The 12281-nt window shown below is 45.0% G+C and overlaps 1 protein-coding gene across 3 annotated transcripts in view; it reads left to right on the plus strand.

Annotated features, from left to right (window-relative positions):
* Positions 1-11300, plus strand: part of GATA5 (GATA binding protein 5) — a 56786-nt gene extending 45486 nt beyond the window's left edge. For all 3 annotated transcript variants that reach the window (XM_083507631.1, XM_083507632.1, XM_083507630.1), the window contains exons 4-7: positions 6005-6130; positions 7892-7979; positions 9645-9769; positions 10554-11300. In XM_083507631.1, coding sequence (XP_083363757.1) covers positions 6005-6130; positions 7892-7979; positions 9645-9769; positions 10554-10709 — 495 coding nt within the window. In that variant the 3' untranslated portion in view covers positions 10710-11300. The remainder of the gene's footprint in view (positions 1-6004; positions 6131-7891; positions 7980-9644; positions 9770-10553) is intronic.
* The last annotated feature ends 981 nt before the right edge of the window (positions 11301-12281 follow it).

Raw genomic sequence — 12281 nt, forward strand, 5'->3', positions numbered from 1 at the left:
GCGGGAAGGTAAACGGCGTTTCCGTGTGCTGCTCTGGTTCGCCAGATGCGGCTTAGTCATGCTGGTCACATGACCTGGAAGCTGTACGCCAGCTCCCTTGGCCTATAGAGCGAGATGAGCGCCGCAACCCCAGAGTCGGCCACGACTGGACCTAATGGCCAGGGGTCACTGTACCTTTACTTTTTACTGCCAACATATAACACCTATTATTATTTATTGTTTATTAAATTAGTATACAAACCACCATCCATAGATCTCGGGGTAGTACACTGCATAAAAATACAAGATAAAAACGCAAAAGACATAATAAAAACAAGAACGAAACAAACCCATAACACCCTCTTCCACAAACACATTTAAAAGGAAAGAGAATGCTAACCAACCAAAGGCTTGATTGAAGAGGTATGTTTTTGCCTGGTACCTAAAGATGCATAATGAAGGTGCCAGGCAAACATCCCTGGGGAGAGCATTCCACAAACAGGGAGCCACTGCAGAAAAGGCCCCGGCTTGTGTTGCCACCCTCTGGACCTCTGGAGGAGGCCCAGGAAGAATGACCTCAGATGATGATTGCAGGGTCTGGGTTGGACTTGAGTTATTGTGGTTCTGATCTGTTTGAGTTGAGGTTGCTCCACTGACTGCCAGTATGTTCTTGAATGTACTAGGAGAAGATCTACCTTCCCTGCAAAAGGGCCTGGGTTCAATTCCTGGCATCTCCAGGTAGGGCTGGGAGAGGAGCCTTGGTCTGAAACCCTGGAGAGTTGCTGCTGCCAGTCTGTGTAGACGGTAATGAGCTAGACAGAACAATGGATCTCAATCAATATGGGGCAGCTTCCTATGCTTCCACCAACCTGTTTTCAAGGTCTTGCTATTGGCATACAAAGTCTTAAGCAACCTGGGGCCAGTGTGCTTAAAAGATCACCTTATTCCCCATTCCTCTGCCTGATCTTTGCATTCTGCCACTGAGGCACATCTGAATATGCCTACAGGGTCAGACTCTCTTCAGCAAGAAAGTGTGCATTCAGTGAAGCAACTTTTATGGAACCTTTTGCAAAAGGTTCTTCATATATGTGACTTTTTCCACTTGCAATTTTATTCTGAATACATCCAAATGCAGGTTTTAAAACCACGTGACTGCTACTCCCTGCTTTTCTTTTCTTTTGGCCTGCTTTTCAGGTTTGGGGTTCCAATTTTAGGTTTCATAAAGGAAGCCCAAGCTTTCAAAACACACAGCCATTCCCCAGATTCAGTCTGCAAAACTCTGGCGCCTCATGGTTGGAGTCAAGACAGCCTGTGTTTACATTCAGCAACTTCACACTTCATCTAATTTTATACTCTGTGGCTGGACTCCAGCTAACTCGGAGTAGACCCACTGAAAGTAATGACCCTAAGTTAGTCACGTTCATTAATTTCAGTGGGTCTACTCTGAGCAGGAATAGCACTGGATACAACCCAATGCGTCTTTCCCTTCCACTGTTACTCACCGAGCTTTAAAGTATAACATTCTTCCCTCCCCCTTCAGTTGTTTGGAGAATATATCTTACATCCCTGGCAGCAGAAATGTTGACTTGTCCTTGGGATTCCAAAGGTATTTCCCATGACCTTCCTCTGTCTTTGCTGGATTAAAACTATTCAAGCCCTAAATGTAGTATTGGAAAGGGAGAGGAAAATACACAGTGGCAGCTGGTCAGTGTGCACCTGGAATCTGCCTTAATCAAAGTTAAAAAGGGGGAGATTGTGGGCAAATTGTCCAATTCTAATCGCAGTGGTGAATGAAGATAAGCCCTTTCCTAGTATTGCTGTTTCTGTTGTTTCTTCTTCTTCTTCTTCTTCTTCTTCTTCTTCTTCTTCTTCTATCACTCATAGCCGAGTAAGATTGTCTTCCATTAACACGGTTTTAACGGTGAGTCCGTAAGTGACTGTGGAGGCCAATTCTGGATCCACACGTCCTTCCACAGCAGGGACATAAGTTTCTGGGCAGGAGTTGATCATGGTGAGGGTTTGCCAAGTATACCTTCCTCTTAGCACATTTCTCCCTTGCATCCTGAGTTCGAGTGTCTTCAAAGCCCATGACACCTTTGGTAAAGGCTGTTCTCCAATTGGAGCTCTCACAGGCCTGTGTTTCCCAGTTGTCGGTGTTTATACTACATTTGTTTAGATTTGCCTTGAGAGAGTCTTTGAACCTCTTTTGTTGACCACCGGCATTATGCTTTCTATTTTTAAGTTTGGAATAGAGTAGCTGGACATGAAGATAAGATCTAACCTAATATTGCTGGTTAACCTCCCCTTAGCCCCCTCTCCTAACCAAGCATGCATCTGGAATGAAAGTTTGACTAAGAACTAAAGTGCCTGGAGAAGGTTAGCCAGAGCGGAGAGTTGTCCATCTCTTTCCCTCAGAATCATAGGAAGGGACCACGAGGATCATCTAGTCCACGGGTGTCAAACACAAGGCCCACGGGCCGAATCCAGCCCGCCAGACCTCGTCATGTGGCCCGTGTAGCCGCCGCCGGCCGCCAGCCTTCACCTTTTATTCTCGCTTTTTTTTTTTTTGACACAAGAAAGCCGCCTCTTCAGCTCATGCACAGCAGCCTACAAGCCAGAGAACGTCTGCCCTCTAACGGCGCCGCCCGTTCTACACAGGAAACCTCCACTTTACATGTCCTTTACATAGTCCTACAGATACAACCGGCCCTTTGAGGGTGACCAAACTGCTGATGCGGCCCCCGATGAATTTGAGTTTGGCACCCCTGATCTAGTCCAACCCCCTACAATGCAGGCATCTTTTGCCGAACGTGGGGGCATGGACCCATGGCTGTTTCTTGGGTGCCCACACAGTATGATCAACAGATGTACAATTTGTGCACACAGATCATTGAGCTGCACACTGGTGTGTTTATTCACAGGTAACATTCAACAAGTGTACACCAGAGTACAAAACAGTTGAGCTGCCTTTCACACAAACACTTGTGTGTATGTGTGTAGAGTCAACCATATAAAGAATTGGAGAAAATAATTGTTCAGCTGAGTATCGTGTGTCGTTCGAGCCACAATGACTCTGGGTGCGACTCTCCATCTTGGTTCAGTCCTCTGGCTTCGTAGCTGAGGCTGCGAATGTGCCTTTCCTGCGTGCTTTGAATGAAACACATTACTGTACAAAGTCCACGATACCAAAAGCTTATCAGCTGCATTTGGCTGCGGAGCGCAGTCTGGGGTGGACTTTCTGTTTTAAGGGCTCGGTCTGGTTTTGTATAAACAAACACATCGGGGCGCAATGTTGAAGTCAACAACTTCCTAGCCAAGGTCAAAGCTCTGCAAAGGCAGAGTGGAATAGGAAGAGGGGGGAGGAATTCACTTTCTCTTTTTAAAAAAGCACAGTAAGAATAATGCTGGAGCTATTGCAACAAATGTGCCTCCCTCCCTCCTTCCCCGACAACCAAAATAGACCTTAGTCTTTTACCACTATTGCCAAATTCTGGAGAGAATTTGTAATCTGACTGTTTCTCTTCTGGAAGAGTAGTCCTTTTCCTACAGGGCTCATCTGCTATGGTCACAGTCACACCATATGTTTTGATCACTCTTATATGTCTTTAAACAGTCATGGCTTCACCCCAAAGAATCCTAGGAACTGTGGTTTGAAGGGGGCTGATACCTGATAAGAGACCCTTAAGAAATGACATTTCTTAAGGATTTTGTTTTTTGGGGGAAACCATGCCACTGTTTGATCAAACAGTATCACAGCAATCCTTACAGTCCTAGTTGATTTTACTTTAATTAACAATATTGTGATCTGTCGACACTTTTTTCCATTATCATGATCACAGTGTTTAACCAATAATTTTGTTGAGGTCTGTAGCGTTGGCCATTTTTGCTGTAGCCACTGTAGAACGTGACCTGGCAGAGGAGGAGGGATGGCCCCATATTACGTATTATTATATAAAGCAGTGGGAGAAAACAAACACAAAACATTCAGGCCTGGACCTGGAAATCCCAAACCTGTGCCTAGAAATGGGAAACGTGTGGGTGAGCATTTAGGAACTTCACAACCAGAATGCTAAAATGTGTCATTCCACTATGTCTTCCTGAAATGCCGGTCACCACTGTGGTCTTTGCAATACTTCTCGTTCTGATTCCTGTTCCCCTTCACTTAATTCATCATTTGTGGGGACCAAGTTTTTAATAGCAAAACAAACGGATGCGCAGTTTTTTTGCATTGTGGGTAATTTCCAAGGCGATGGGGTGATGCTCATGAAGAACTGATACTTTAAGGCTGTGAAATATTATTGAAACACCTAAAGTGAGAGTATGCTAGTTTGCAAGATGTATCTGCTGCAGGCTACACGATATCAAGCTGCCAGTTTGGGGTGGAGGGTTAGAGAGCCTTCCCTCATCACAGAATCATAGAACTGTAGAGTTGGAAGGGACCCCAAGGGTCATCTAGTCCAACTCTCTGCAATGCAGGAATCTCAGCTAAAGCATCCATGGCAGACCTCTGCTTAAAAATTCAACCTCTGTTTAAAAACCTCCAAGGAAGGAGAGTCCACAAACCTCCAGGCTAAACATACTCAACTCCCTCAACCATTCCTCATAAGGCTCAGTTTCCAGACCCTTGATTGTCTTGGTTGCCATCAAAGCTTCCTGGATATTTTTAAAACACTTCTATACACACACACACAGAGAGAGAGAGAGAGAGAGAGAGAGAGAGAGAGAGAGAGAGAGCAGGCTAACTTTTCATGTGAAAGGAGGAGTGCTTGTTTTTACCAGGCACAAATCCAATGGTATGATTCTCACGCTGGCATCTGTGCAGCAAATCATCGCAAACATCACATGGAACTGCTGATTGCATGTAGCAGTCAAAATATGTGTCTCTGTTTGGGTCAGAGACTTAGCAGTGGAACAAGTTGGGCTCCATAATTCTAACTTGTAAAACTTTCTCATTTGAAGCCCTTAAAAGTGAAGGGGTTACAACAGACCCAGAGAATCTCTTAATTTTCTTCATGAACATGGGCACATGTATGGACATACCTTGAAGAAGACACCAGGGGCTGGTGAGAATTGCTTTGGGCGGTAGTGGTAGGAGAGTCAGCTCATCCAGGTACCCTTAGCATTGTCAGTTCTTGCATTGTAATTTTTTACTATTTTGCTTGTTTACACAACCATCGTGCGAGGAAGGCCACTGGGTTATTTCTCACTCACTCACTCACTCACTCACTCACTCACTCACTGTGTGTGTATATATACCGTATTTTTCGCTCTATAAGATGCACCAGACCATAAGACGCACCTAGTTTTTGGAAGAGGAAAACAAGAAAAAAAAATATTCTGAATCCCAGAAGCCAGGACAGCCAATGGGATCACAGCGCAGCTATCCTGGCTTATGGGATAGCCATGTGCAGCCTCTCCCGTGCAAGGGGAGCTTTCATCCCACTGCCCAGGAGAGTCTGCGCACGGCTAAGGCTCCCCCAAGAGCCGTGCTCCCTTTAAAGAGCGCACGGAGTGTGTGCGCGCGACTCTTTAAAGGGAGCGCTGAGCAGAGCCTCCCGCCTGCATTCGCTCCATAATGCACACACATTTCCCCTTACTTTTTAGGAGGGGAAAAGTGCATCTTATAGAGCGAAAAATACGGTATATACAGGGTGAATCCTTTAAAAGAGGCCCCGTGGATATAGAGTACACATGTTCCACGGGGCCTCTTTTTAAAGACTCATCCTGTATATTTCAACAGTTAACAAATTTAATAAAAAAAATATATAGTTTTCCATTAATATTCAGTTACCTTCTCCACCCAGTACATAGTTATAAGCTATGGAATTCATTCCCCCAAGATGGTAGCGGTGACAGCCATCCTGGATGGCTTTAAAAGGCAATTAGACATGTTTATATTTGATGTCACATCAACCCCTCATCTTCTAGGAAATGGGCTTTATCTCAGATGTGATCATTTCCTGCTTGATGCAAATGCAGCATCGCTTCAGCACCACCCCACTTATATATATTTCTTCCTTTTCAGTCCTCCTCTAGACGCGCCGGTCTCTGCTGCACTAACTGCCATACGACCAACACTACGCTCTGGAGACGGAACGCAGAAGGGGAGCCAGTTTGCAACGCGTGTGGATTATACATGAAACTGCATGGGGTAAGGAGCATGTATTCATTAGCCTGGTATTCTGTCCATGTGTCTCTTCAAACACAAAGCCCCAGAGAAATAATAAATGCAGAAACAAGTACAATATACAGAAATAAATACAGGCGCGCACACCTCAATTTATGCCGGAGTTACGTTCCAGGTCACCGCATGCATTGGCAGAGTGCATTAAGCTGTCCGTCCCAGCCCTCCTCCTTCCAGTGCCGAAAATAATAATAATAATAATAATAATAATAATAATAATAATAATAATAATAATAATTTATTATTTATACCCCGCCCATCTGGCTGAGTTTCCCCAGCCACTCTGGGCGGCTTCCAATCAAGTGTTAAAAACAATACAGCATTAAATATTAAAAACTTCCCTAAACAGGGCTGCCTTCAGATGTCTTAAAAATAAGATAGCTGCTTATTTCCTTCACATCTGAAGGGAGGGCGTTCCACAGGGCAGGCACCACTACTGAGAAGGCCCTCTGCCTGGTTCCCTTTAACTTCACTTCTCGCAATGAGGGAACTGCCAGAAGGCCCTCGGCGCTGGATCTCAATGCCCGGCTGAATGATGGGGTGGAGATGCTCCTTCAGGTATACAGGACCAAGGCCGTTTAGGGCTTTAAAGGTCAGCACCAACACTTTGAATTGTGCTCAGAAACATACTGGGAGCCAATGTAGGTCTTTCAGGACTGGTGTTATGTGGTCCCAGCGGCCACTCCCAGTCATCAGTCTAGCTGCTGCATTCTGGATTAATTGCAGTTTCCGGGTCACCTTCAAAGGTAGCCGCACGTAGAGCGCATTGCAGTAGTCCAAGTGGGAGATAACTAGAGCATGCACCACTCTGGCAAGACAGTCCGCAGGCAGATAGGGTCATCCTGCGTACCAGGTGGAGCTGGTAGACAGCCACCCTGGACACAGAATTAACCCTCGCCTCCATGGACAGCATGTGTGCATCAAACACACACAAATTGAGAGTGGCCTGTATGTAGTTAAAAACAATGACTCTAAAAGTCAACTCACAAAAGAATCAGACACAAAAACCCTTCTACCCAACAACAGGATGGACAAATACTGCCATAAAGGCAGCACAATATAGTGGTCTCCATCAGTTCCCAAATACTTGAGAAAGAAACGTGAATTTGCCTTCCTGGAGAGAATGTTTTGCAACTGAGGGGCTACCACTGAAAAGGCCTGTTCTCTCATTGCTCTCCTCCAAACTTTTCTTGGAGAGGGCACTGAGAGAAAAGGCTTCAGACAACTATTTTAGGGTGTGGGTCAGTACTTCTGAGATAAGGCGGTCTATAAGGAATCAGGGTCCTAAGCTGTCTAAGGCTTTATGCACCATTTTGATTTGAGTTCAGAAGTGGAATCTGCCATCGGGCCAGAACCTGTGCCAGTGTACTTTGCGTCTTTCAAAAATGTGGACCTAGGTTTCACCTGTCCCAGAGACAGAAGACTGTCCTTGTTCAAGAAATAAAAATACTGTACTCATCAGCCACAGCTATTTCTCTTAACCCAGTAGTGTAGGAAGGAAAATGGAGGAAATATGGGGGGGGGGTGTTTGTCGTAAGGTTCTCCAAATACTCTGCCTCATGCATCTACTAGCCCAAGGACTGCCAATGAGAAAAATGAACCCCTCTGAAGGACAAGGACACCATGTGCATTGCACAGATACAGTGACTATAAAGCGAATACTGGAGTGCTCTGCAGAAAAGCAAGTCAAAGCCGGTACTGACGATTCTTCCTCTTTTTGATGTCAAGGTACCCAGACCTCTGGCAATGAAAAAAGAAAGCATCCAGACGAGGAAGAGGAAACCTAAAAATATCACCAAAGGAAAATCCTCAACAGGTATCAGTAATAATAGTAAATTATAAAATAAATGCCGTCTCGGTGCATGCATGGCTGTCCTGCTCCAAAAAGCTTACAATCTACACTGCAGAATTAGGGAAAGGAAGGCAGTATCTGCATGATTTGATCCTTCGATGTCGATTCTTTCTACCATTGTGAAGCAGAATTCATGAAGTGTCCACACAGTTCATACACACTATGGAGTCAGCTACATTAGTAACAAAACAAACAGTGTTTTGAATGCATTATAAAGATGCAACACCAGATGGTGCTGGAGAGCAAAAAAATTTTTTTTGCAATTTTTCATAGCGTTGTTTTTTCTTATAACGATTTAATTTCTGACTTATTTATAGCACACACCCCCCCCCCGTGTGTAGATCCACCCCATGTGTTCACACAGAGAGTTCATCTTTCTCTCTGTGTGTGATCCACAGTTCAGCCAAGGTTTCCCTCTGTGTGTTTAACCTTCACCCTCACACACATCCAACCCTAGCCAAATCCACAGCTCGAAGAGATGCAACCCAGAAAGAATTATTTCTTATGATTCTGCTGGCCGGCTAGTTAGACCCTCTGTGATAACAAAGGATAAGGGTTAAAGCAAGGGCAAGGGTGAGCTTGAAGGATGACAATTATAAAAACTAAGATTAAATTATAAGTGATAAAATTAAAATGCTTAGTCCTTGTTTGGCTATTTGGGGTTGACGTCCCCATTAAGATCTTCTAAGGTTTTCTAAAGTATTTTCTATTTGTGCAAACCTTGGGGACTGCTCCTCTTGTGTGTGGATGGTACTGTTTTGGCTGCAAAAGGATTGGCACAGTGGGTTGAATTTGCTATTGGTAATGGGATAAAATAAACAGGTAGGGAGCCTATTCCAATCTGAGGGTTGTATTCCATTGCAGGAACTTTCTGGGGGCCACATGCAGTGATGGTAGGGGCCAGAGAGCCAGTGTGGTGTAGTGGTTAAGAGCGGTAGTCTCGTAATCTGGGGAACCGGGTTCGCTTCCCCGCTCCTCCACATGCAGCTGCTGGGTGACCTTGGGCCAGTCACACTTCTTTGAAGTCTCTCAGCCCCACTCACCTCACAGAGTGTTTGTTGTGGGAGAGGAAGGGAAAGGAGAATGTTAGCCGCTTTGAGACTCCTGAAGGGGAGTGAAAGGCGGGATATCAAATCCAAACTCTTCTTCTTCTTCTTCTTCAGAGGCAAAAGCAGGGAAAGCAATAGATGTGATTGTTGCCTTTGTACAGTAGGCTAGATTCTAGCAATACACAAGCCATAGATTCCCCTCCCTCCCTCTTCATCCTTCATCCCCAAAGCAAGAGCCATTATCACAGTTCCAGAAAATGTGACATCTAGGCAAAAGTTCTCAAGTTACATGCAGAGGAGAGCCAGTGAGAAGTATGGGGTGGGGTAGGGTCTAGGGAGGGTCCCAAGGGCCAAATAGATATCCCTCAAGGGCCACATTCAGCCCCTGGACCTGACGGTTCCTCACCTCTGAGAAAGAAGCAAATGTTTGGTCTCAGAGGCCTTGCACAGATGTCAGAAGTTTGAAGGAGATGGAAATATGAATAAATCATATGGCTTATAACTAGCAATAATAATGCAATCTGCTTCTGCTTCACACTTTCATTAATGTATGTATTCTTTAAACCATTTTATCTTGCAGGGTCCACCAATTCAACCACCAATTCCCCTTCCTCCATCACAAATTCTGAAAGCACCGTCACTTTAAAAACGGAACCCTCTGTAACAGCACAATATCCAGGGCAGTCGATCGTGGCAGCTTCCCAGGTAAATGGATGATGGGAACTGCAGTACATCTTGACAAATGATATGATATGTAGCATGCTCATGGATTTTGTGCTGCTGGTGGAGATGATAATGATTGACTCCTCTAGCAGTGATTGGCCAAGCTGCCGTAATTTCAGAGTCTCCTGGGCCAGTTAGAAATTGGGCATAATCTTAATGTATGGCAGGCCAGAACGGAAATAAAGGCCTGTATTAAAAATGGAGGTCTATAAAAGGGGGCAGTAGACCAAAGGAATTATGGGAATGGAGATGAGTCCTGCAGAAGAATGAGTGGGAGACCTGAAGAAGGAATGCAAGAGTTTAGTGTTTCTCCCCAGCTGTTGGACCAAACTCTCATCATCCCTGACAACTCGTCCTGCTAGCTAGGGATGATGGGAGTTGTAGTCCACCACAGCTGGGGACCCAAGTTTTGAGAAACACTGAAAGGGAAACTAGAAGCAGGGAGGCATAAAGAAGGGTGTGTGATGGGGATGGAGAACCTGTGGCTCTCTGGATGTTGTTGGACTCCAATTCCCATCAGCCCAAGCCAACAGTGGCCACTGCTCAGGGGTGATGGGAGCTGTAGTCCACCAATATCTGGAGGGCTACAGGGTTCCCATTCTTTGTGTATACAGCCAGGAGCTGCAGAGATCAAGAAGACTAGAGGTCTGACCCATGTTAAACATCTTAGTCTTTACGGTAGGGGTTAAAGCAACCAATGCAATAGAAATTTCACCTATAATGGGGACAGCAAGCCCATTCATTTCTTTGTTGCAAATCCTTGTAGGGTCCAAGCCAATCTGAAGACGCTCTGGCTGACAGCCACACCCAGTTCAAGTACGAGCCAGAGGACTACGCCTTCTCTGCGGCCACCATGACCCAGCAGTCGGGACTAAGCGTTCCTCTTCGCCAAGACTCATGGTGCGCCCTGGCACTGGCCTAGGAAACTGGTCTCCCATTTTTAAAATTGAAAGCAGGCAGCAAATGAACCTGTTGTTCCCATGACGTCAGTGGATAGCAGGCAAAAAAAGGACCTTCCTACCTTAGTACTTTGGGTGATCAATGTGGGTCTATGTTTTCTAAATGCTGGCTTCTTTTCCCATGGAAGGTGCACCATTTGAACTGAATATGGCCAACACATCTTGACACATCTGACTCTATGGGTCTCTTTTGCTCTCAGAAAGTTTTCAAATTTTACCAGCACCAATCGAAAGCGGGAAGAAACCCTGACCTCTCTTCGGAGGAGGAGCTATCTATCTTCCCCATGATCCATTTTAAGGAAATAAATCTCAGAATCTATACTTTTGTTCACAGTGATTTCAACTCCCCTCTTTTTATGACTCCCCTGTGTGCAATTTCACTCCACTTCCCAATAAAGACTATAATAGAAAGTGGCACCAAGTAACTTAATTTTATTAAAATGTAAACAAGTCTAATGTTTATTGGTGTGGGCAAGGCAAAGGGGGGAGGAAGGAGAGGAAAACAAACCTGTTTTAAAACATTTGCTGTTTTATATTAAAAAGAAAATACTTCTAATAGTGTGTTACCTTCTGGAGTGTCTAATTTATCACCATTTTTAAAAAATAAATCGCACAGAGAAATTCTCTTGAACGGCTCTTCCAAGCATTCTGTTGAAGGAAGTTTCTCAACACACCAGCCCATCACACTGTAGCAGAGGTGGGGCCACTCCCAGTCATCAAGTCTAGCTCCCACATTGTGGATTAAGACTTTCATTGCCTACTTGTCATATTATACACCCAGGGTATGGTCTGAAGGCACATGAGGTCGCCATCTTGCTGAGGTTCAGCAGGTCTGGGTCTGATCAGGGCCTGGAACCCCATGACCACCACCCTGGGCTCCATGGCTGAAGAAAGGTAGGGTACAAATGTAAGAAAGTAAATGAATCTATCTATCTGAGGTCGTACGCCTCTGAGTTACATGAGCCAGAGTTTGCACTGATGGTCCACATGGGGGCTTCCTATAGTCATCTGGTTGGCCCTTGTAGCTTCAGAAAGCTGGAGAAGATGAGCCTTTGATCTGATCCAGCAGGACTCTTCGTTATGAACTAACTACTATGGAAAATGGTGATTACTGTGTTTTGGGAATTTAATTTTGACTTTCCAAATACAGGCATTTGAATCTTTGTAGCTCAGCTTTGCTCTTGCCCTCAAAGGCCAGTCAAACGTAAACAGAAAAGCTTGGGGCCAGGAGATTTCACAGCACTGGAAATACCTGACTGTCTTATCATGCAGCAGAGGGCAAAGACTTGTTCTGTGTGATCCTTGAGGACAGGACGAGATCTAATGGGCTTAGAGGAGGAGGTTGGAATTTTAGTTGTCTATCAGGGTGGTAAGAGCAGCTCAACAAAGGAACTCATAACCTAGAGATTGGCGGGTTCTCCAACTCTAGAGGTCTTCAGGCAAATATTAGGCAGCCATATCTTGGAGATGCTCTATCCCTGGATTTGATGGGTTGAGCAGGGGGTTAGACTAGCAGGTCTTGGGAGATCCCTCTT

Source organism: Podarcis liolepis (assembly GCF_965112155.1).
Source record: "Podarcis liolepis genome assembly, chromosome: 6".
NCBI lineage: Eukaryota > Metazoa > Chordata > Lepidosauria > Squamata > Lacertidae > Podarcis > Podarcis liolepis.